The 25,979-nt window shown below is 47.1% G+C and overlaps 1 protein-coding gene across 3 annotated transcripts in view; it reads right to left on the bottom strand.

The window, feature by feature from the left end:
• Positions 1-2,446: 2,446 nt before the first annotated feature.
• The window catches only part of FAM237A (family with sequence similarity 237 member A), a 32,779-nt gene continuing 9,246 nt past the window's right edge, over positions 2,447-25,979 (bottom strand). The window contains exons 2-6 of one of the 3 annotated variants that reach the window (XM_075001870.1): positions 16,809-16,910; positions 16,581-16,698; positions 14,824-14,870; positions 7,596-8,017; positions 2,447-2,859 (exon numbers count right to left, since the gene is read on the bottom strand). In XM_075001870.1, coding sequence (XP_074857971.1) covers positions 2,714-2,859; positions 7,596-8,004 — 555 coding nt within the window. In that variant the 5' untranslated portion in view covers positions 8,005-8,017; positions 14,824-14,870; positions 16,581-16,698; positions 16,809-16,910 and the 3' untranslated portion in view covers positions 2,447-2,713. Of the gene's footprint in view, positions 2,860-7,595; positions 8,341-14,823; positions 14,871-16,580; positions 16,699-16,808; positions 16,911-25,979 lie in introns of those variants that run through there. The other 2 variants (XM_075001871.1, XM_075001872.1) reach the window with 2 other exon arrangements.

The raw sequence follows: 25,979 nt of genomic DNA on the forward strand, positions 1-25,979 counted from the left end.
ACCACTATGATGCTAGTGGCCCCCATGTGTGTTCAACAACATTGGTTTCCTCTTCTACAGCAAATGTTGCCATACCCCACCCTTTCCCCTGCCCCTTCTGCCAGACCTTCCACGTTTGAGTGAGGACATTGCAACATCTGCAGATGCAAACATTACGCCTCACAGCTTGGTTCCAAATGGTTCCATGGCTCTGAATTCACCTATTCTGCATCAGTCAGAGATATCCTAATGTGCAATAGAAGACAAACTGCCAGAACTACTTATCTTTCCAAGTGGTGCCGATTTGTAGTCTGGTGCTCAAGGCAACACATGGACCTGCTGTGATCTCCTCTCCAGACTATTCTGGACTATATAGTGTACCTAAGAGATTCAGGACTGGTGCTAACCTCCCTGAAAGTGAATCTAGCAGCCATTATGGCATTTAGAGCACATGTTGAGGGGTTTTCTGTATTCGTCCATCCGATCACCAAAAGATTCCTTAAGGGGCTCACGAATATGTATCTCCCATGTAAACCAACTCCTCCTCCTCTCAGTCTGGAGGTCGTCCCCCGGGTATTAATGAAGCTGTAATTTGAACCACCGGCTACCACTTCCCTCAGGTTACTTACCAGGAAGGTGGCATTCCTCTTTGCTCTCACATCTGCATGCAGAGTTATCGAGAAGTCAGGCCTCAGTTCGGGCCCCCCATATACTATTTTCACAAAGGGTAGGGTGACCCTTAGACATCACCCAGCTTTCATACCAAAACTTTGTTCAGACTTTCATGTTAGTGAACCAATAGTCCTACCTGCTTTTTATCCTAAGCCACACTCATCGCTGCAGGAAGCAGCGCTGCATTCTTTGGAAGTGCACAGAGCACTTGCCTTTTGCGACTCTCTGCAGAAAACAGCTGACTGCTAGTTTCCCTAGCAGAATGCTCCCAGGGTGACTCCTCCTCATCCCAATGCATAGCGCATATCATCACAGAGTGTATCACCCAGAGCTACGCTTCCAATGGGGTGCCTCTTCCAGTTCATCTGTGAGCTCATTCCACGAGAGCAGTGGCAGCTTCTATGGCCTTCCTGCAGGGAGTTCCCCTCAGAGACATCTGCAGAGCAGCTACGTGGTCATCCCATGACACTTTCATAAGGCATTACGCAATGCAGAACCGTTGGGCCAGAGACACTTCACTGGCCTCAGCGGGCCCCTCAACATCAATTACCAAGTGACTCCTTCACCCTCCTCCTAATGGGCGGGGAACTGCTTGCCAGTCACCTACAGTGGAGCACCCATGGAGACATCGCTCAAAGAAGAAAGCAAAGTTACTCACCTTGGTGCAGTAACTATCGTCCTTCGAGATGTGTGTCCCTGTGGGTGCTCCAATACCCACCCTCCTCCCTGCTTCAGAGTCTGCCTCATCTGTTTTTCAGATTCTGGAGCGGTTCTCGAGGAATGGGCTTGAGCCGGTCTGTACACGTGATCAAGAGCATGAACAGAGAGACATGGTGGCAGCGCATGCACAGACCAGCTAGATACAGCTGGAAGAGTCTCCAATCTGTGGTGTGGTGCCAGGACGAGCCCAGCACCTACAGTGGAGCACCCAGAGGGGGACACATCTCGAAGAATGATAGTTACTGCACCAAGGTGGGTAACTTCACTTTTTGTTTATTTTAACTCTTGGCAGAAAATATTTGCTATTTTCCAACCAACTTTATTAACAAGCCACTCACTCTGTTCTGCATTCAATGTATCTACGAGCTCTCCATTTCTGATAAGTATTTGGGGCCCAATCCTGCATTGTGAGCTGCTGGGGCAAAATCAGGTGGGTTTTGTACAGGGAAAGCAGCTTGCTTGCCTGAGATCACAGGACAGCACAGGGGCCTTTGTCTTTGCTCTAACAATCCTTTTACCCACTTAACTTTGAGAACTGAAGGTAACTGTGTGCTCATTGAATCTGACACAGGAAGCACTTGTTTTTGTTTCTTTCCTTTGATTTTTATTTTATTTTGAGTTCTGATGGCCTGAGCCTGCTCTGAGTGCAATCAAAGGCAAAATGCCAATTGACTGCAGTGGAGCAGGATCAAGGACTGAGGGAACCAGCTGTCATGGTGCATCATAAAAATGAATGTGGGGGTGTTGTTATTGATGTTCTTCCTAACATGTTAACTTGAGACCCTCTGTTGTCTCAAGGGATGGAGAATGTTTGTTTCGGTTCGAATAAACTCTGGGGGGGAAAAATATGGAATCTTGGGAGGTCCTGGATTTGTTTGCTTTTTCTTTTTATGTGGGATGATTTTTTGGCCACTGTTTGTGCCTTATGTGCATAAAAATAGTTAAAACAGAGCAAGCACAGCTACCGTACAGGCAAAATGCTGTTGACTTCCGTGGAGCCTCGTGTTGGTCCACTGCTCTGCCTGTATCCATCCAGTCACGTAACCAGGCCTTATTCTCCAGCAGGCCTCCCAGATAAGATTGCAGTAGCTCATGTGTGCAATAAGGTGGCCAGCTGCTTATAAATCATGCAATTTATTAAAGAGACTGAATTCATGAGCATAACTTAAAAAAAAAAGCCACAACAGTCCAAAAAGCCAAAGTTAACCCAAAGGTATAATGTTCATAGCTACACTCCCCCCTCTACCTAGAGCAGATTAAAGATTAAATTGATTGAAGATTGAAGATTAAAAACCAAAACCAAAAATGTTTTAAAAAATTTACTGTACAGCTAAATCTCAAACTAGGTTAATTGTTTCCTCTTTATCCCTAACATCCCAGTAACTCTTTGGAGTAATGCAGATCCACTCTTGTGCATATAGATGTTTATTAGGTCTTCAATCAGTTCTTTCTTCTGCACTTGTGTCCTCTGATTGTGAGATGTCGTCCCTTGAAATTGGGGAGAAAACAAAAAGAAAATGAAAATATGTCTGAGGAAACCAGGGTTAGCTTCCAAACAAGGTAAAGTGAGCAGCCTATGTGGCTTTCATCCTCCATGTTTTGCAAGTCTGATACTTAAGATAATGTTGTATCCAATCATTGGCTTCAGATGCAGTTTTACAATGGGCAAAACTAAGCAAGTGTCCTTTTCATTTGCAAGTATCCCTAGTGTAGTAAGTTACTTGGAAATCTGTTTTCTCATTATGGACCCTATCCTGGATTCTTAACCTGAGTCATAAAGGACAATAATAGCTTTTCTCCTGGTTGCTATCAGTCACAATCGGAACTTGATCCAAATCCTGTTGAAGTCAATCAGTATCACGGTGATCTCTTTCAATTTAATTTAGTAGGAGCCTTGCTCTTTGAGCACAGGGTAAGGCCCAAAAGCCAGCAAGCTGGTTTGTTCAGTGAAGTTTTAGTGTGAAAAAATCCAGTCAATGCAATGCACAATAGATGCAAACCTGCAGCCATACCACTACTGCTACAATGACCAAGACTCCCAGCTACAGACTTTCCAAGATCTATGGATCCTAACCATGCCTATCGCAATGTGATGCATTTCATCCAGTGCGCTAAATGCCACACTAACGATAATGTGGGGGACACCACACAGCCACTTTGTTCTGAACTGAATCTACACAAAAGCCAGTCACAGACAAAAATATGGTCAGCCACAGATGAGCGCTTTTCACACAGCTATTCTATATCTGATCTCTCAGTCCCCATCCTCAAAGAATCTTATGTAGCACCTTCAAAATAAAAGCCTAGGTACTTAAATTCTTAACTCCGTTGGATTTTAAAAGTCATGGTCATAATAAAGACACTAAATTTATGGCTCATGGGAACAATCTGTAACTCACTATCCCTCTTTTTTTGCCCTAGAGATGTCAATGGGCCACTTCACCTTGAGTGGTGCCTTAGATTGTTTACCAAAACAATCTGTTGTGCTTTGTATTTAGGTGTGACACTGACTACCTATCCCAGACCTGACGAAGAGCTTAATAGCTTGTCTCTTTCTCCAACAGGATAAAGAAAGATATTGTTTCACCCACCTTGTCTTTCTAGGTAAGAACAGAATCTTCTTAGCCAACAGATATGCTCCCTATGTGGATTACAGTCAGAACTGCTTATTTTAAGGACTCACATATTTTGTTCTACATTTCACCTTCTGCTACCCCTGCAGAGCCAATGTGGCTAAAAGAGAACAAGCTAAATTTTCTTTCTTGTGCACAGTCAGCAGGCTTGCATGCTAAAAATCTAATTACAGGTTCAGTTAATTGCGCCTGTACAAACTCACTGAGGACTCCAGACATCGCACAGCTGCTAATGGAGACAGAATTTGACCTCATGCAATCGTGTGACAAAGAAAGAGCTAGTGCGTGTTGAACTTGCAAGGCTGGGAATTAGAAAGGCTGTCTCTGGACTTGTGAATGGAGGATGTTTGCCCTGGAGACAGAAGGACACTCGTCTGGGAGTATTCTTTTTACACAGCTACAGGTAAGAGCAGAGACAAAAACGTAAGTGAAAACCTGAAAGAAACCCTGGGGGCTGAGTCTCTTGAACACTTCATCATCTCTGATTCAAACAGGATTTGTAAGAGTTTCCTACCATATAGCTAAACTTAAGATCCCACTACAGTAAACCCTCGATTTAACGGAGCTCGATATAACGGACGCTCTCTGCCACCTCCCCCTTCTATTTTCCCCCCAATAAATGACAGACTTACCAGAGCTGCTGCCAGGGCTAGAGGAGCTGCCAGAGTGGCTGGGGCCACCAGGACCAGAGGAGCCAGGAGGGGGGCTGTGGCAGGGTGCAGGAGCTCTCCTCCCTCAGCCCTGTGTGCGTGAAGCATGTCGGCACCCAGCTGCCTCTGCCTGCAGTGGTGCTGAGCAACAGCCATGGTGTTGGAGGCTGCTGTCTGCTGGCAGGCTGGGGGCAGCCACACCACCTTTGTGCAGGCAGCTCAGAGCCGGGGGCTGGAGGAGCTGCAGCGCTGAGAGCTGCAGGAGGTGGAGGGAGCCAGGCCAGCATTCAGCTCCTCCTGGTAATTGGGAGAGGGAGATGGAGGTGTGAGGAGAAGAATGGGGCAGGAGGGGAAAGGGGACAGGAGTGAGTGATGGGCTGGGAAGGTCAGTGCATCATCATACAGTGTAACCATTCGGCTACAATGGGCTTTCAGTGTTAATGGACACCCCTTCCCTTCAGGCTGTTAAATTGAGGGTTTCTTGTGTATAAGAGATGCTCACGTGCAACCCTCAGCTACAAGCCATTGATTTCACAGCAGAAGGAAGTGAGGGAGAAACGTGAAAGTTTGTGTGATTACAGTAGTGAGGTCATGTAAAAACTGAGGGTTTGTTGAAAGGACTCTTAAGGGCTTCAGCTTAAATCATAATTAACTATCTCTTGAAAGGCAAGCAATGTGCTAAAGTTACAGATTAGTCAACTAGCACTTCAGTGGCTATGAATTATGTCCTGTTTGCAATATCTGATGTGGAAAACAATTGCTTTTTTCTGTGAATTATATTGAACTTTAAGGTGCTCATTAAAAAACACCTTTTAGCTGGAGTCTGCCTGGAGGATTCACCACCAGCCGGTAGCGTAGTGTAACAACAGGCCATGGTATAGAGTACTGTGTGATTCAGGTACCTGAGCCTTATGCTTAGTTCTGTCACTGACTTGTGGAATGACCTTTCAACCTCTCTATAGCTAAGTTTCCCTATCTGTGAAACACAGATAATGTTTTCTCCACTTTGAGATGTATAAGAGAACAGTGCTAAGTGGAGCAATATACAGCACTTTCTAAAATGTTTATAAACACTGTCATCAGTCCTTCTTTGCATACAAGCCCATTGTTCAGTATTTGCTCCTAATGATAAACAGATGGCATTGATACAATTCATGGAATGCATAACACTTACTGTGTAATACTTAGGACTTTTTTTATGCCTACACCTCAGTGGATATTATTAAGGGGGTAGCATTCATTGCTTTTTCTATATGGGGAAACTCAGGTCAAATGAAGTAACTTACCCAAGGTCATGCAGCAGATCCATGGCAAAGCTGGGAATAGAAGTCACCTCTGCTGCCTCCCAGCCCACTGATCTAACCACTGGGCCTCAGACCTGAGCTGTACTGATTTCAGGGTTTTGCCCAGTTTGACAGTGGGGTATCCTAGATATTACTGTCATGACAGATTCTGAGGCTGCTTCAGATATCGCACTATTGTTGTATGTTAGGATTAAACTGTGTAAGCCATCTTTAAATATTTTCAAAAGATAAGTCAAGGATCATTTTAATAACAGAGTCTGAAAAGATGCAATAGACTTATGGAGGAGGAGATGTGAAATATTGTTTTATGTTCAAAGAAACCCCCTGAAAGTTGCCTTGGCTTTCCTCTCTAAACTCAGAAGTAATCCAGGAAGTCATTCAAATGCGAGTAGTTCAACTCAGACTAAAGAATCAGGCTTACATGGTTTGTTATGCTTAAGACGCAGCAGCTCATTTTCTCTCATCATTTGAAGATAGCAGTCTCCTTCTAGCAGCAAACTTTTGATTTCACTGACTACGCAAGGCGGATGCAAAGATGCTTGGTGGTTTGAGCATTAGCCTGCTAAACCCAGGGTTGTGAGCTCAATCCTTGAAGGGGCCATTTAGGGATCTGGGGCAAATAGGGGGGAAAAAAAAGATGGTGTGTGGTCCTGCCAAGAGGGCAGGGGACTGGACTCGATGAGCTCCCAAGGTCCCTTCCAGCTCTATGAGATGGTATATCTCCATATGAACAGCCTGGCTTTAAAAAGCTACAGGACCTGGGGGAGCTTATAGTACTACAAAAAAAATGGGACGGTCATTATAGCAATCTGACCACTAACAGCACGTGTCAGTCAACATCATTAAGAAAGCAGATGGCCTCATTACAACTCAGAAAACAAAGATGTAAGAACAGAAGCAAAATATCTTTTCTTTCCTGCAAATGTGTGTGCATTGGACCGTGTCAAAATCACCACCCTACTTTGTGTCATGATGTGTGGTATCAGTCTTAAGAAAATAATCTGTGCATGCTGTAGTCACTAAGCCCCCATCACAGCTTTGTCTGCCTAGTCTATGTGGCTGGCTGGCTGGCGCTTGGAACAGTAAAGTAGCTGAAGAGTTCACTCACAGTACAGTACATTAATCACCACATTTATGCTTAGTAAGTAGCCTACTGCACAATGGATCCAATGGGACGGCTCAAGGGAGTAGGTTACTACTGAATATGAGTGAAGCTGGCCTAGTAAATTGCCCAGTAAATATGCTAATAGGGCAGTGTATCTTCCTGTGTTTGGCTACTAATCTATCTTCCTGCTTTTACCCATGTGTTTGAAGTGGTTCAATTCTACCTCTTCTTTTGATCCCTGTGGGAAAGTTCTGTCAAGTGTTGGTCCTGATTTGGACCTGTTTCTCAGGCAAAACTCCCATTCAGAAGTCTTTGAGCATGATTAAGCTTATTTATTGAACATACTTATCTTTGTCCTGTACAGTACCAAACCCCTAGCTGTCTTTATGCTAATCATACCCTTGTGTCAGTCTCACTCTCCAGTTTAAATCTGCACCCATTTCTGTTTCTCTAAATGGCATCTGATCTTTACCAGTGTTGCTGCTGTTTTTCCACCCCAAGATGTACATTTATTGGATAGAAGAGTAATAACCTTGCTTCCTCTCGGTGAGCAGAGAATGCCAAGCTGTGATTTTCTCTTGAGCCTCTGCCAGTTGCCGCCTCCCCAAGCCATGGGTTCTGGAGAGCACACAGTCTACGTAGATATCCCAGAAGAGCTGAGCCAGGTCCCAGAACAGAGCCCCATGCTTCAAGTTCTCTGATGACTTCAGGAAGATCATAAAGTCCCAAAAGCCACTGACAGAGTCAGAAATACGTGGTTTTCTCATCTCCAGCAAGGCAACCGAGGAGAACGCCCAGCACTGGGGATCAGCTCGACCAAGGGCTAGGGGATCATTTTGGCTCTGGCAGAAGAAAGGAGTCACACAAAACACTCCCACGATTAGCAGAAAGCAGGTAAGTCTCACATCGTAGCGAATTCTTCCTCTGTTCCCAGGGTCCATTATGTCACAGAAACTTCACAAAAACAAAAGACATTGGGAAAATCATCTACCCTTCACATGTTGCTGGGCTAAATGAAGGAATGGATGCGTGAGGTCAAATCCTACTGCCTGTGTTGGCCCAGATGAGTGCGTCAACTGCTTCAGGCCTTCAGCCTGGAATATACTCTATACGATAATTCAGTTCCATTACATTTGATATCAACATCCAAGTTTCTTACCCAAAAGCTAAATCCACTAAAAACTCATTCAAGGTTTCTTATGTGAAACAGCAGTTTGCCTGCTGATGTAAATTTTCCAAGAACACCCCCATCCAGGGGAATATTTTACATAGTATTTTTATTTTGGAATGCTTCCAAAATAAAGTATAACTTGTATTAATTTTGAAAGGCTTTGGAATAAAGTGTGCAGGTCATATTAAATACACAGTCTTGTAACAGGTGACTGTGACTATTTCCTGTTGAGCTAGAATCATGAACTTTTATTTACATTTGTTATAGGCTGCAAAGAAAAAAAAATCTGAAATCTGACCTTTTCAGCAGCTGTCACCAAAAAGATCACCACTCTAGTCAATTACATTTACTAACTGCTCACGTATCTTTGGGTTGGGGGAGAGAGAAATGATAACAGTTTACAAAAAAAAAAAAAACCCCCACAAACCTAATAACTACTAATACAGTATCGCTTTGTATAGCTTGTGCTCTTCCAGGCTTTGAGGGTCTGTGGGTAACATGAACAAAGTAGTGCTGCTTTACAAGAGGAATGAATGGAATTGGAGCTAGTTGTGTAAGGTTGAGCCTCAGCAGGGTACAGGGCACGAATATGAGCGCTCTCCTGGACTTCACTGCATTGGAGAGTGTCTGCTAAAGACCTCTTAGGAGAAGTTCCATATCTTAGCAGTCAGATTCCTCCCCAGCATTCAGCCCTATGACTTAGTTTGAGTACTGGAGGATGGGGGAGGTGGTGTATTTGTATCCTAATACAACTTTACACTTTAGAGACTTACAGCAACTTACAAAAGTAATTAGGTTCCCATATGAAAAAACAAAACAAAACTATAGTGAGACAACCTGGCTCTGACATATGACATTTTGTCAACAGAAAAGGGGCAACACCTACTTCTCCACACTGCCTTGCGGCTGTACGAAAACCTGCCCTCAATGAATGCTACGCTAGTTGATGCCTGTCTAATATGAACTGGACCCAATCAGCTGCAGCATGAGACTTAAGCCACCAAATCTTCAAGAGCACTTCTGCCCTCTACTCACTGCTGGAGGTAGGTGGTGATTGAATGCTTGTTGTGGTCAGTCTCCACAGCTGACTTTGGGTGATGATCTTAGGAGGCTTTTGGCAAAGCCCGTCCCTATTACAGCTCCTACTCTTACCATGTAGTACAATGTGTATCCTATCCAGTTGCTCTGGCTTCAAAAGTCAACTTCAAATCGAATATGCTTAAAAAAGAGTGAGTTTAAAGTCCTCTCAGGTGCTACAACTGCCTCTGGTTCTCCTAGCAGTATTTGGGTTTAATTACATTCTTCCTAAAAAGCCTCTAACATAGCAACAAGCTAGAGTCACACAAACAAAAGCTGTATAAAAGACTGATGATAGTGTGGAGAAAATAATGAAATGATTAATTTGAAATGAAATCCCAGTAGCTAGCTCTTTAGCTGTTGATCTGAAAGCACTTGACAAAGGAGGTAGATTTTTATCCCTGCCTTGTAGTTACAGAAACTGAGGCACAAGTAGGCTAACCTCGTAGGCCTCAATGATTCCCAATAAAAAGGGTTCAGTTCTAGATGATGCCAGTAATATAAATACTTCAGACAGAAGTATAGTAATTAAGTTGGTGTCCCTTTAAGGATGTTTGTCATCTGGGTGAGGAGCAGTCTGGTGCGTGTGCCCATACTGATCAATCATTGTAATACCCATTTAGTTTTTCCACTTGGAAACTCTTCCATAATTCTACCTTACCATACAGACCCCCAGACATCAGTCAAACAAGGACTCTCATCACAACCAACCTGGGTTAGTTTTAATTGGTGACTTAGAGGTAAAAGGCTGTATTATCTGTATCCCAAAGCCAGACTCATTCCGGTGATGCACTTCATCTAAGAAACAGGAGTCTTAGCTTCATTTGTTTTGAAAAGATGAAAACTTTTACAATTTTGTCAGAAGTGTTCATGGAAAATTTAAACCAACTCTAAAAATGACTCGAGAAAATTCCGAGAACCTTAGTCTTTCCATGGCATTTCACTGGCACATCCCCAGCCCCTGACACACGGTCAGCTCCCTTTCAGACCTTCCACATTCTTTCCTTGCTGTGAAGTGTATAAGACCTTTAGAAAGACCAAGTGATTTGCGTGAGGTATTTCAGCCTAACGTACAGCGCATGGTTCAGAGAGAAGACACTCAGAGTAGCAAATACACTTAAATCAAGTCCCACAGAATGGAACTAGTCTCAATACTACGGCCCCTCGTGCTGATGGAAATAGTCATCTTCCCCCCCGTGCAGGAGGCTGCCCGCAGCTCGATGTCCCGGAGGAGCTGGGCACTTCCACCAGGAATAGATGCCCTCTCCCGCAATGGAAAGCTCCGGGGACAGATCTCACAGCCCAGCACCTGTGACCCTCAGCGAGCGCGAAGCCGGCTGTTCCCAGAGAGCGGACCCTTGGCACGCATGAAAGGGGTGCACGGGACGGGGCGAGCGCTTGCTCCGGCTCCGGCTCCGGCTCCGGCTCCTGCCCAGAGGGGGCATTGAGTTGGACTGGGGCAGCCACCAGAGCCCCGCAGGACGGCGCGGGGGGCAGCCGGCAGAGCGGGGAGGCTGTCCGGCCCCCGCCCGTGCCTCCGCCGAGCCAGCGGGGGGTGGAGGGTTCACTTCGCCAGGCAAGTCACAGGCGCGGATCGCTCGCTCGCCCACCGGCGGCTCCTCCCCGGGGTCCCCCTGCTGCCCCTGCCAGCCCCTCCGCTGGGCGCTGTCCGCGGTGCTGGAGTCCGCCCGCTGGGACCCCCTTACCTCCGCCCGCCGCCGAGTCCCGCTCCAGCCCGCCGGCGCCCGGCTCCCGCCGCTGCTTAAGAAGGGGGCGCGCTGCACCCCCGGGTTACGTCAAGGGCTCCCCCTCCCCGGCCACAGCCCCGGTCAGCTGCTGCCTCGAGCCGCGCTCCCCCGCCCCCAGCACCGCCGAGCGCCCGGGGCAGCCGCCGGCTCCGGCTCCGGCTCCGGCTCCCCTGCAAGCGCGGGGAGGGCGCCCCTGAAAGCGTGAAGTTGGGCTGCAGTTTCTCCGGCAGCGCGGCCGGGCAGTCGGGGCAGGGAGCGAGCCAGGGCGGAGGAGAGACAAGCGCGAGGGTCCGGCCCACGCCCGGCAGCCTCCCAGGGTGGCGAACGACCCAGTTCCGAGCCCGCAGCTCCCACGGGGCCGTGCCCCTTGTTGGGGGGGGAGGGGGGCAGGGGTGCCCCTGTCTGGAGCTCAAAGGGGAAACGACCTGCAGCGTCTCCCAGAAACTCTCCCCTGCAGAGCACGCGCCAGGGGACTGGTGGACACTAGTGGCCAGAGGACCAGCGCCCTCAGCGGGTGTAAAAGTGGCCCAAGTCAATGGAGCCAGGCTGACCTGTGACGAAATCAAGCAGCCCGTTTGTATCCAATCGCTCCGCGCCAGAGAACCAGCCTGCCTGGGCTGCTGCATTGTAAGTTTGTATCAAACTGTGTGTGGAACGGCTTGTACCCGGTTTGAACCCACGTTTGCTGCCTCAGCCTGCTCACGTTGCTCCCCTTCTTCTCACTTCTCGGTGTGTGTAAGTCTGCACAGTCTCACTGAGGTCAATGGAAGTGGGGCACCAAGTTACACCAACTGAGGCTACGGCTACACCAGGCAAAGTAAGTCAACCACAGATACGCAGTTCTAGCTACAGCAATTGCATAGCTAGAATTAACATATCTGTGCTTGGCTAACTCGGCCATCCTTACTGGGGAAGGTGGGACAGGTAACTTTCTCCTGTCAACCTCCCATACTTCGAGGCTGGGTCTACACTCCCTGCAGAAGACCGAACGCTTAGGTTTGATCTTCTGGGGCATCATTTCATGCATGCACAACCCAGCGTGTTCCAGGTCAATGTCGACCCCAGAACGCCTTGCAATTCACAAGGCTAGAGAAGTGCCAACAGGAGGAGTGCTCCCATCGTCATTCTGCAGTGGGGAGAGGGACGAATATTGAGGGCTGCAAAATCGATTTTTGGTATGAAATTGGCATACCTAAAATTGCCTAACAGCCATCAATATTCAAGGCAAGGGCAGACTCAGCCTAAGTCTCACAAGGAGTATAGGAGTCAACTGCAACCCCTGAGAGGTCCATTTCCTGCATCCTTAGTGGAAGCACAAAATCAAAACCCAGAAGATGGACCATGAGCGGGTCAATCTTCCAGGCTAGTGTAGACATAGCCTGAGAAGCTAATCCATTCTTTCCAGAGACTTTGTGCAGCTCCATTACACACCCTTCAGCTTATGCTACTTTGCACGTGGAGAGTACAGTCGTTACTTTTTGTCACAACCTGATTACATCAGATCCTCACGAGCTACAAACCAGCACCACTCAGTTTTAGTCAACACAGCTATAATACTACTCACTGCAGCTGAAGAATTGAGTCTGAACACTCATATTCTTACTCTTGGGGGGCGGGAAACCTGCACCAAAAATTAAAAATTCTGGGCACAATATTTTTAAGTTCTGCAAAAATTCAGCCTATTTTGTCAAAACAGTATAATCATGTCCATTTTGATTATTTTTGGTAATTTATTTTAAAATACCCATCATTGTAACAATGCAGACAACAGCAACAAAAATCAGGAAATGTTTTCTGACAAAAGATTCCCTAACAGGCACATTAATGCAAACTTCACATAGTTTATTTATGCTGCTGGCCCTCAACCTTTCTAGACCCCTTTCAGGGAACCACTTTGTCCTGTGCACTCCCAAGTTTCACCCCTCTTAAAAACTACTTACTTTCAAAATCACACAGAAATACAACATTCAGGGGATAGCTGTGTTGGCCTGTTTCAGCAAAAACCAGGAGGAGTCCTGTGGCAGCTTAAAAACTAAGCAATTTATTTGGGCATAAGCTTTTGTGGGCTGGATCCCACTTCTTCAGAGGCATGAAATGGAAACCTCAGTTTGGAAGGTATATACAGATGTGCAAAGATGGGTGAATTACATTATGGAGGTCCAGGGCTAATGAGGTCAACTCAGTCAGAGTGGACATGGCCCACTCCTAACAGTTGATGAGGTGAGAGGGCAAAAGAAGGAAAATTACTCTCTGTATTGAGTGCAGTGGCACCTCTTGTTTCACTGGCCATCACTAACAGCAGCCAGTTAAAGCCTCTCCAGTACACCAAGGATCTACAACAGGGATGGACAATAATTTTTGCAGAGGGGCCACTCTGTGAATTTTGGTACTGATCATGGGCTGGAAGGGGCGGGACGGGGGGGCTACAGAGAGAAACAGTGTGAGAGAATATGAAAGAGAAACACTGTGAGAGAGACTTTGTGACAGGCTGAGCATGCTGCTGTGTATGTGTGACAGTGACACAGAGTGTGTGTGCTGGCTGCTGCTGAGAGAAGTCACCCTCTGTCTCTTTAAAGGAAATTTCCCCTGCTCTGTTGTCTCCCCTCCCCTCTGCACTCCTCAGTCACTTACCACCCATGCCTCAGGCTGGAGAAGCCCTGCTGTGTTCTCCCTTTCCCCAGTCCCTGCTCTGCAGAGATGGGTCCCGGGGCAGAGAACACCCTGTCTTCCACACTACCCACATCCCCTCCTTCTCTACACAGCTAGCAGGAGAACCTCTGCTGCTGAGAGAACAAGGTGTGGGGAGGGGCAGTGGAACACACCGCTGGCTGTGAGATATACATGCTGTGCTAATCAGCAGGGCCATCAGGAGAGAAACGCTTAGTGGGCCGGATCTGGCCCCCGGGGCTGATTTTGTCCACCCGTAATCTACAGCCTATCCTGGACGACAATCCCTCACTCTCACAGACCTTAGGAGTCCTCACTTACAGCCCCACAAATGCTCACCAGCAACTACACAGCACACATTAAAAATGACCCAGGAAGCAATCCCTGCAACAAATCCCATTGCCTCTGCTGTCCATATATGCACTCAATGACACCGTAAGACCTAACCACATCAGCCACGCCATCAGGGGCTCGCTCAGCTGTACATCTACTAGCTGTGATATATTCCATCATATGCCAGCAATGCCCCTCTGCCATGTACATTGGACAAACCAGACTGTCTCTACACAAAAGAAAAAATGGACACAAATCAGACATCAAGACTAGTAACAGTAGGAGAGTACTTCAAAAACACACTTGAAAGTTGCATTACTTCAGCAAAACAAACAAACAAAACACTGCAAAACCTGACTGCAGCATGAAACTGCCTAGCTGGAAATTCATATGCAAACTTGGCTCTGTCAGAGTGGATCTGACCAGAGCCTGGGAATGGCTAGTGCACTACAAAATCCTTTTCCCTCTTTGGAATTCTCACCTTCTCATCAACAGTTGGAAATGGGCCACGTCCACCCTAATCAAATTGGCCTCATTAGCACTGGACCTCTGCACAGTAATGTAACTCACCCCTCTTGGCATGTGTAAATATCCCTGCCAAACTGGTTTCCACTTCATGCATCTGACAAAATGAGCTCCAGCCCACCAAAAGTGATGCACAAATGAATGTTACAAAAAGTAAAAGTGCCACTCACTATTACTGGCAATCACTTGCTGTCTCACTTTCATCATAAAATAAAGTGGAATATAAATATTGTACTTACAGTTTAGTACAGAGTAGGACAAGCAAGTCTCAGAGGGTAGTCTGTACCTTCGCAAAACAAAGCAAGCAGTCCTTTAGCATCTTAAAAGCTAACAATTGTATTTATTAGGAAATAAGGTTTCATGGTTAAGACCCACTTCTTCAGACTCATCAGCAGAAACAAGTCAGTGTATGAAATTTTAGTTTGTATTGACTTTGTTACTGCTTTTTATGTAGGCTCTTGCAAAACTAGGCACATATATAGATGAGTTGATATTTCCCTGGAAGGGCCTCTGATCAGAGGTATTCCTGGCTGAGAACCACTGATGCAAACTACACCCCAGAATCGTATTTCCTGCACTGCTCAAAAGCAGGGCAGAGGTTTCGGGGAGTCAGAGGTAATGGAGGTGCTGAGGGAGTGGGAAGGAGCCTGGGAGTGAACCTGGAGCGTTGCTGAGTTTCAGTGGGAGAATTATGGGACAGGGCTTTTTTCAGGTGGGGAGGGAGGATTGTTAAGGAGTTGAAGAGTTTTACCCCTGTCCCTGGGTGCCACTAGAGTGCAAAACATAGGCTATAAAGGCACTTCAGCAAGCTGGGATGTGGGAGCTTTTGTCCAGTGTAGAGCAGCAGATGTCAATATACGCAGCCCTCTGCTGTCTCCTGTCTCGAGCACAGGCGTGTGGTGTGTTGGAGGTAGGAGTGAAGGAAGGAGGCATGCCCATAGCAAGCAGCAGAGGTGCTGCCAGGATTTGGGGCTGTGGTATAGCCCATGGGCGGGTGTGAAAAGGCTGCCAGCTCTAACTCGCATTTCTAATGCCCTGCTGTGACTTTGATATTGCCCCTCAGCTGGAGGCCCAGCAGCCACTGTGGACTCCAGGGCAAGGTGGGAATGGGGGCCCAGCTCTGCTCCTGTGAAGGGGCAGGCCTAGAACACTCAGCCCTTAGGGCCATTCAGGGCACTTGTCCCCTCGCTGTCACACCCAGCAGCGCTGCCATCAAAGTAGCAGCAGCACCTGGAGCTCCAGGCCCCTTTGAAACACCAGGACCAGGGATGACAGCTCCCTTTGCACCCCCACTGCCCATCAGCAGGGCTGCACCTCAAGCAGGGGCTAATAAGAGCTTGATGCCTGACCCAAGCCCAACAGGTGGTGGTGGGGCTCTCACTGCCGTCAATGTGATTTGCATGGGGTCCCTACTCAAATGGCAACAGCACCTATTTGGCAATCGCAATTAAACACAATTCCAAAGCACACAGAATGCCCAAGTTTTTGCATGCAGGTGAGTCAGACGTGATGGATTTGCTCCAGCCCACTGACCGGAACTGCTGCTGTAACTTTTGATAAGCCCACAGGAGAACTGGAATAGCCCACACAGCTCCACAGCACCACTTGCATTGGGAGTCTGCCTCTGGTCATTCACCCCTCGTTGGGTGTAGTCCCTGCATTCGGGACACATTCAGGGTCCAATAGTGTAGGAGCAGCCCAGGGGTCTCCATCCTGCTGTAGGTCTGTCTCAGTGTCCTAGTCCCTTTCTTTCAGGGCCTTTTTCTCCCGTCAGGTTTCTTGATGCTACGGCAGTGGGTCTCACACCTTCAGTTTCCGAAGACCACTTGAAAAGACAAGGGCCTCAGCGAACGACCCAAGGACTTTTCAAAATGCAGCTTGTAACATTAACTGTCTATCATAAAGCACTTTGGGTAAGTAAAAATATATATAGAACACCCCACTACCCTCTCCCACTTGCCCTCTATTCCCCACCAAAGCCACCATCTCATCGTACCTGTGCATCTTGTCCAGCGTCCAGGCACTAATTAATGGACCCATGTCTGCGTGGCTCCAGTAAGTAGATGGGTGGCCCTTCATTCAGTCTCTCATGAGCAGCCACCCCAGGTGCACACCTTACAGGGAATTGTCCACAGATGACCTGAATGAAGCTTGTGGCCCAACCACAGTTTGAGGACCTCTGTGTTAGGGCATGTGAGCAGTGGGTAGGGGAGCCCACACGCACCTTCTCCAGTCGATGCTAGTCCAGGGCTCTGGGGTAAGCAGCAACGATCTGTACTTAGCAGCGCTGTACTGCTGCAGCTCTGGAGGGTTTTCCACCAGTCCCCTTCACCCAAAGAGGAAAACGAAGATATTAAATAATAGAAGCCAAAAGCAAACCACAGAACTGAAGACTATCCAGAGGTCTGTTTTCCTCAGCAGGCCTGGGAGGGCTGTAACAGCCAAGCTCTCAGGTCAGCTGCACCTCCCATAGCGCTTCCTCAGAGTAAGTTGCTTCTCTCCCACTGGCTGCCACCTGCTCTGGTCTGGCCTCCTTTTGGGCTCTTCCTCCAGCCCCTCTGTACTTTGCAGGTGGGAATGGGGGGCTGATTGTGCCCAGAGTAGTGCTTTAACCCTTTCCTTGGCAGACAGGTTCTGTACACCCCATAATGGGTATCATTATTGCACTAATAGAAATGCAATTTTTTTGCACTTTAAGGTCAAATTTCTTGCAACTTGTCTGTGCATATCTACAGAACAGTCACTTGTAAGCGCTTTGGGCTGGAAACTATCACATTTTATATGTGTACAGCACCTAGCATAATGGGACGCTGGCCTCTGATTGGGGCCTTTTATGTTCTGCTTCCTCAAGCTAACGTATTGTGGGGGGATGCATGTTTACTGCTGTATTGAAATTAGTAAGTATTAGGAAGACAGGCATTGTAATATACAGTAGCTTATCTCAAGAAAATTTAAGCAGCCAAATAATTGTTGGAAAGAATAAATTAATTGCCTAGACACAGCAGTCAGGCTACACGTTGCCAGCTGCAGTCTGGGCTTCCTGGCTATACGATGTTTCTGGAGTCAGAGCAAATTTCAAAGCCAGAGCCAGGCCAGAGAGGCCCAAGGTGGCAGGCTGACAGCAGAGCCCGGCCTGTGGATGCACACCCCTGCAAACACCTCAGCCCCCTGTCCTGAAGGCCTCATACTCCCAGCTTCCTGCCCTGAACTAGTTGGCCCCCTGCCTGGAGACTTCCCACACCCCAACCTTCTGTTCTGAGGCCCTCCTCACCCCTGACTTCTGCTTGCCTGGGATAGGTTTTAGCCCCTAATCAGGCTCTGCTATCTCTCTGAGACTCCCACTACCCAGCTTTCCACCTGTCCCTTTATTTGTGGTAATACTGTAGGATACAATTCTTAAAGCTCTTATATCCCGTTACCAAAAGCACCTAAATCACTTGTCTCAGTCCCAGGAGGCCACAGGCACTGCTGAAAATTGGATGTAGAAGCTTTAAAAAGTTTTAAGACTCATTTTCAAAAGTGCCCAAATCATGTTGAAAGCCATTGAGGCGAGGTTCCCACATCCTATGAGAGCTGAGTGTTCTCACTCATTGGCATCCCGTAGCCTTTTGAACACTCAGAAGTGAACATCCAGTGATTTGTTTTGTAAAAATGTCCTTGGTGCCAATGCACTTTGTTGGAGTTCCTGGTGTGCAAGGAATGCAGGACCCTTCTCTGGCTTTGGACCTCAGCTATGCCAAGCTGATGATACCACTTCATTGATTATTCAGTGGTTGCCATCCATTACTCTCCTCTGTTTAACACTGCAGTGCGTTCCTAAGTCAGAGATTCTGTTTTCTACTTGTGCAATTCTGGGGCCTTTTCAGCTGTCAGTATGATGCAGAGGGGCCTGATTCTCATTGACGCCCATTTTAAAGCTCCCTCAACCCTCCTTGACAGAGTAAACTATTAATGAGAATCAGTCCCTTTTTCCCCTTCCCGGCTCTGAGGTTTCCCCTTCTTCCTGTCAACTTCCATGTTGTGACAGGGTCTGAAGAACTGCCCAGCAACCGGAACGTCTCTCCTCCGCTTCTAGCATTCGGATTTAGCACAAGTGTGAAGAAATGTTTATTCGAATGTTCCAATTAACCACAAACACAGTGAGGTTGGTTAGTAGCTAGAGAATGAAGCTCGGGAATATAAATAATTTTGATAACCTGGTGGTAGAGTCAGGTTACAAGTTTCAGAACACGCTCCATCTCCTCAGTCTCCCTTGTCAGTTACAAATGCCTGATGCTCATTAACTAGGTATCTCAACAGTAATTTACAGGATATCTTCAGGAAAGTCCTAAAAGTGTCTTTGTAATGAAGGTGCTGACAATTAACTGTTCGTGCCCTGCAGACACTTGGCTCCAAAGAGCTGACGTGAGTACATTTTTACAGAGATCACCAGAAGCGCTTTTGTGACTAATTTTAATGACATCCAAGAGTATTTGTGTGGTGTTTGTGCTTTCCAAAGAGCACTCATTTGCAGATGAAGAGGGGAGGGTACCGCTAAGGTGCTGCTTTAGCACTTTAGACCAGAAAGTCAAATCATTAGTTTTTTTTTTCTCCTTTTCCTTTTTTCCCATTATTTGTAGGCAGTAATCGTCCCCACTTCGCTGAGGCATTCTAGGAAGGCTGTGAGTCATCCTGCATTTGTCACCAGGACGAAAGGACAGGTCTGGGTGAGACACTTTAGGCATCAACCTAACACTAAGAAGGTATTAAAACCCATTATAGAACAGTAGATTGTTTCTCGTTTGCCCTTTTTTCATACCCTTGCTTAGTCAAACCTTCGTGGGAGGAAAGAGATTCTCCCTCCCCGTCCTCCCGGTGGTTGAAGAAAAACAGAGTTCACTCTGGGTTTTCTCAGTGCCTGTCAGGGAGCACAAGGCCTCTCGCAGGGCTGGAAGCTATGGCACTCTTAGCTAAATCAGTTCAGTCAAAACTCCAGTGCACCCTCCTTCACTAAAAATACAACACTCTTACTAATTTACAGCCTACTTATCAGCCTACTAGTTCCCTGTTCAGTTTAAGAGCGTTACTGCACTGTGGTGGCCAGGCCTACCACAAAGAGGTGTTGTAAACCAGCCCTAACGCAGGATATGAGGACCTGATGTTGGAAGAAAAATTTGAGAGAAATTTACAAAGGGTTGGGGGTGGGTGGGTGCTGGAGAACTGGAGTTATTTATTACGTTCCCTCTAGGAAGGCTGAGGGATTTTTATTTTTGAACTCTACTGTCCTTGCTCTATTATTTATTTATACGTGAAGTATTTCCTTCAGGGAACTCTGTGCCACTTTTTAACAAGTCAGCCATAATATTGACCATTCCCATTGCCCCCTGCCCCTTCAACCATTAACACCGGGGGAGAGGGGTTGTGTGTTAGGGCTTAGAGTCGGGAATCAGCCACTGCTTGTATACATCAATGAAGAACAGTGAAACATAGTTCTTGCTAACGAACAGCAGGAAGATGATCTACAATTCTGTAACAGATGTTTGCAGTAGAGGAGGAGAGAATCACTGGTGACTGCAATGTTAGTGCGGTATTAAAGAAGGGGAAAATGGGTACCTTCCTTTCCTTGCCCTGTAGAGGCAGCTTCATAAACGGGGTATGGTGTAAGAGTCCCCCGCCCTCCAGCAGAAGGACGCAGCGGTGACTTAGGCAGTCCCAGCTTTGCACATCAGACTCGATCCAGGCCCCGTAGCGAGGACTCCCTTGGTAATACAAGAGAATGTCCACAATCCTCTACATGTAGATGAGGGGCCAGGTGAACAGCTGGGCTGTGATCTGTGCTTCAGACTGCAGAAGGCTGAGTGCAAACACCTGCATGTCAGGGGTCTCAAATGCAATTTCTTAGGGGCAGCTCCCAAATGCTTCGAGGGGGCCAGCAGGCACCCCTCTCTGGCAAGGCCCTGGGGATAGCAGGTGTCCAGGCTCTCCCTCTCCCCACGCATGCCCCAGATGATTTACCCCCTGCCCAGTGACCCCACCGCTACCACTGTAGTGCAGTGAGGTTAGAGCAGCTTCCAGCTGTGTGCCACTTGCTCCTGTGGGCCAGGGAAAGTGCGTGCAGAGACCTCCCCTCCATAGGATGGTTGGGCACAACTGTTCTGGGCCCTGTGTTGGCTGCCCCAGCAGTCTGATGGATGGGATGGTCCATGCTCAGGTTAGCCTGCAGGGCTGCTGGTGGGCTGGTGCCAGCAGCAGGAGTCACCCCCGCTCTTGCACTCACAGCAGAGCTACGCAGGAGCCACCTCCCAATCTCAGAGGAGGGGGCTTGAGGGAAGGAGTGCAATGGGGGAGGAGGGTGGAGCAGGGATGGGAAGAGGTGGGATGTGGGGGCAGAGTAGGGGCGGGACTTGGGGGAAGGGTACAGACTGCCCTCCCCCAGGGCCACAGGGACCCATGTGCCAACAGCTACACATGGGCTGGATTGTGGAACTGCTCAGGTTGCAGAGGCCCCCCCATGCTGTGAGTCTGAGATCCCTCAGCTATGCTGACTGGCTTCTCACGCTGGCAGAGCTTGGCTTGTGGTTGGAGATTCGGGGAAATACCAGGACACCGTAGATGGGTGTTTGCACTCTGCACCCCTTGTAAATTGACCATTCTATAGCGTAAAGGCAGAGTGACAAGCGCAGCTCTCTGAGTATGCGCACCAGCCAGCACAAATTCATGCAGTTAGTGCAGAAAGTGCACTGGTAATTCCCAGATTGCAGAGATCCCTGGGCGTATTATGGTGTGACTAAGTCGGGGTGTGACATGCACTGCCACATCATCAAATCAACGCAGCTACCTAACTGTTAAAAACAAGCAGTAATCAGTATACTAGATACTGCGAGCACTAATTGTAAAGTGTGCTTGAAATTTGTCTAAAGCAAACACTATCCTTTAAGCCTACTGAATAGTGCATCCATGGCTCCAGACCTTCAGCTGCTGTACGTCAATATTTCTGCCTTGATGTCGGCGTGCCAGTTATAACCAACTCAGGAGTTGGTCTACATATTGGTTCATCAGGGTGCTTCTCAAATACTATTCATGATAACTAGCTAGTGAATGTAGGGCCTGGCTATTGAGATTGCAATAGCAGAGAGTCACTGTACTGCAAATAGGGAGGCTTGGGGTTACTTTTATAGTAGAGGCACTGTTCTCGGCTAAAAAAGAGCTAGCCTGTGCACTTCATTTATTAGGTGTAAATAGGTACTTGATGGCCGGAATATGCATTATTCATTTGCCCCCTAACTTCCTACTGAAAAATGAAAAAATGACATATGTAAATAATTTGTTCCTGTCCCACTCTTCACACATTTGAATCTAAAGGAGGGTGAAATAATATTTATACGAGACAGATGCTAAGCTGCAGCACAGAATCCAAACTGTTAATTTGGAATAATTATTTTATATGTCCCCATTCCCTTTAGACTGTCAGCATCCCAGTCCTGTGTTGCTATTCCTGAGACTGGCTCTGTTTTGAAGTTTACTCTCGTTAATGGCAGTAGATAATAGTACACACTTTACTCAGACTTCAGCAGAATGAGAGTGCTGTTCCAAGAAGCTTGAACTCTAGAGCCTTCAAACAGTCATTGAAAGTCTTCAGGAAATTAGGGTTTTTATATCTTCCTGTAGCTAATGAGGAGGCCCTGAACTCGAGAGTCAGAACTGCTTCATTCTAGTGAATGAAGCCAAACAATTCCATTCATTAAGAAAGATTGTCTCATTTCTCTGTGTGAAGCAGTGTAGCCCAGGCAGCCGCGTGCTGCTCTGGATGCCAGGAGGCCTGGGTTCTGTGCCCAGCAGTGCCATGGCCTTTGGACAAGGTGCTTTGCTTCTTGCTGATTTAGACCAGAAGCTCTTCAGGGCAGATTTAAAGCCGTGTAACCAGCCACATGGGGCTTCCGATTTGTCTCCTATACCACTCCCACTCTGGTCCCAGGAGTGGAAGCATGGCCAGGGAACTGCGTGACCTCCACTTCCCATAATCCTTACCATGAGCCATAGACAGCCTCTTCTATTATTGATGTACCACCAACTTTACCTCCCCTAACACAGACTTACACTGAGCACAACTCCGCCTTCTCAGCAAGGCTGGGTTAAGAGCTCTAATTGTGCAATGTCATGTACAGATTGAACCTGTCTAGTCTGGCACCCTCAGGACCTGACCGCTGCTGAACCAGAGAATTTGCTGGACCCCTGGAGGTCAGTGTTGTGTAGCAGCATTACCAACACTTCCACTGCTTACTGGGCTCTTAGAAGACATTTAGGGGTAAATTAGAGCTAAATAACAGCTTAGAACTCTCACGGCCAGGACTGATGGCTGTAAACAAACTTCATGGGACCAGGGGAAAAAAAAGAACCATAAGTGGTTGTCCGGCTAATTAAAATCATGCCAGAGTATGGATGTTGCCAGACAGAGTGCCGGACTAGAGAGGTTCAACCTGTAGTGAAATATTAGTCCTACCATTTGTATCAATAAAAGATGCACCTACAATTTTGTGACTGCTGACAATAGTGGGGATGCAAACCAAGGGTCAGGAATAAGGTCCTTTTAAGTATGTACAGTTGCTAATGCCTTTTATTATCTGACACGAATGGCAGCTTGGAATTTGCCTTAAAAAATCACAGGGTGATTTGGTAATGGAGAAGAACGTCAATGGATATGTTTGTGCCATGGAAGCTATTCTGAATATGCCTTCTTTAAAGGAAAATTCTCTTTGGGTGCAGATAGCATCTGAGGCTCTGCTTACATGGTGAGTTAGTATGCAACAAGCCTGGGCACGAATCTACAGCACCAGCCAACGCTATGCAATGGGGACACCACTGCAGTGCAGTAGGGTACAGCTTAGCATACTATGCTTTTGACTGACAGCATGCTAAACTGCGTTCTACGACTTGCACTGCCATGGTTACAGCATTGCAAACTTGTACACGCTAGATCCAGGCTCAGACTCCATAACTCACCCTACAGACATGCGTATAAATATCTAGTCCATTCACTTCTCCATTTTGTTCCAGAGTTTTGTCCAATCTCTCACTACCAAATAATGAAACTTCTACCATGTCCCTTGAGAGACTATTCCAGAGGTGGATTGATCTAATTACCAAGAAGTTACCCGCCTACTTTCACTAATATTTGCCCCAACTGCTGCTGTCAGAGGTGGTTCCTTGTTGATCTCCTGCTGCTCTTGGCAGGTGCTAGGGAAGAAGCAAGGGAGTTTATGTTCTCAAAGCATGTTGAATGGCTTGAGGCCTCAGTCCATCTGAGGCCAAAAGCACTTGATTTCCCAACTCGATGCCCTTGATCAGTCACGGCTGATCAGAGCTGTCTCCTGCTACACTGGCCCTGCACAGGAGGGCTGAATGATTGAAGGCAGGTTTTTTATTGAGGTCCTCCCTTCCACTTCAGGCTGACGAAGGCAGAAACAATTGGAATCTGAAAGATGGCTCTTAGAAATATGTTATCAGAAGACTTTGTTATATCATTGCTACCTACTGACTGGCATGAATTCTAACCTCTCTCTCTAGTCTGGTATGGAAGATCAGAGAGGGAGAGAGAGAGAGAGAGAGAGAGAATGAATGTTGCTTCTGAAGTCCTCTACTCACTAAATAAATAAGCTGGTGACAAGCATTTCACTTTAGGGTGGGATGGAGGAATGCTCATTCTTTCCCAAGGAATGGATTTATTCAGCATAAATAGTTGAACTGGATAACTGAAATTTAGGGGACAAGGTTTTACCACCTGTTATTGGTCCAACGTCTTTTGAGACAGACAAACTCAAGTTTACACAGATGAGGAGCTCTGTATAAGGTGCAGTCCATACAATAATGAAGTTCCCTCTAACAGTCTGGCTGACTGCTGCAAGTTTTGATGTTCTTGATTCTGTCTACGCCATAATCTTCAGTAAAGGCCTAGCCTCAGAAATCAACATGATCCTGTTCCAGGTTCATCCTTCTAGCTCCTTTTAGATTTGGATGACTGGCAGGTCAAAGCAATGGAAGAAGCGAGAGTGTTCTTTGACTTAAACCGGATTGCTCTTATTTGAGGGATCAAGGCAACACAGCTCCTAAGCCACACACCCACAAGGCTCCAAATGAGCATCAGCATCTGGAAAACAGCCCTGCTTCCTTTCAAAATACAGGGTGTGCTATGATGCTGTATACCATAAGCACGTTGATTCCTGGTGCAAGGATACAGATGAAATCTGTCAATCCTACAGCAATGACTTATAGGGACTTTATCACTCAAAGAAAGGGCTCCCCATCCTAAGCAGTTAATCACAGGTATAACGCTAATGATGGAAGCAGAGCAGTCACTACACAAGTTGAAACAGACCCATGTGGCTTTACCAATAACGATTACTGAATTAGGCATGTAGGCAATGGGGCCAAAGCGAAAAGGAAGAGCAATACTGGAAATAATATATGAACAGATTAGGATGGAATCATAGAGTTGGAAGAGATCACAGGAGGTCATTGAGTCCAACCCCCTGCTCAAAGCAGAACCAATCCTAACTATCCCAGCCAGGGCTTTGTCAAGCCAAGACTCAAAAGACCTCTAGGGAAGGAGATTCTACCACCTCTTTAGGTAACCCATTCCAGTGCTTCTCCATCCTCCTAGTGAAATAGTTTTTCCTAATATCCAAATTAGACCTCTCCCATTGCAACTTGAGATCATTTTTCCTCATTCTGTCATCTGTCACTACTGGGAACAGCCCCTCTCATCCTCTTTGGAAACCCCTTCAGGTAGTTGAACGTTGTTATCAAATCTCCCCTCAGGCTTCTCTTCTACAGACCGAATAAGCCCAAATCCCTCAGTCTCACCTATAGGTCATGTGCTCCAGCCCCCTAATACTTTTTGTCACCCTCTGCTGCACTCTTCCCAGTGTGTCCACATCCTTTTTGCGATCAGGGCCCCAGAATTCGACACAATACTCCTGATGCAGCCTCACCGGTGCTGAATAAAGGGGGATAGTCATTTCCCTAGACCTGCTGGCAATGCTCCTACTAATGCACCCTAGTATGCCATTAGCCTTCTTGGTTACCAGGCACACGGTTGGCTCATATCCAGCTTCTCATCCACTGTAAGCCACAGGTCTTTTCTGCAGAATTGCTGCTTAGCCAGTTGGCCCCCAGCCTATAGCAGTGCTTGGGATTCCTCTGACCTAAGTGCAGAACTCTGCACTTGTCCTTTTTGAACATTATCAGATTTCTTTTGGCTCACTCCTCCAATTTGTCTAAATCACTCTGGACCCTATCCCTCCCCTCCTGCATATCAACCTCTGCCCCTAGTTTACAGTCACCACAAATTTGCTGAAGGTGCAATCCATCCTCTCATCCAGGTCAGTAATGTTGACTAAGACCCAGGGGATACTCTGCA

The sequence above is a fragment of the Carettochelys insculpta genome, chromosome 8, assembly GCF_033958435.1.
Source record: "Carettochelys insculpta isolate YL-2023 chromosome 8, ASM3395843v1, whole genome shotgun sequence".
Lineage (NCBI taxonomy): Eukaryota > Metazoa > Chordata > Testudines > Carettochelyidae > Carettochelys > Carettochelys insculpta.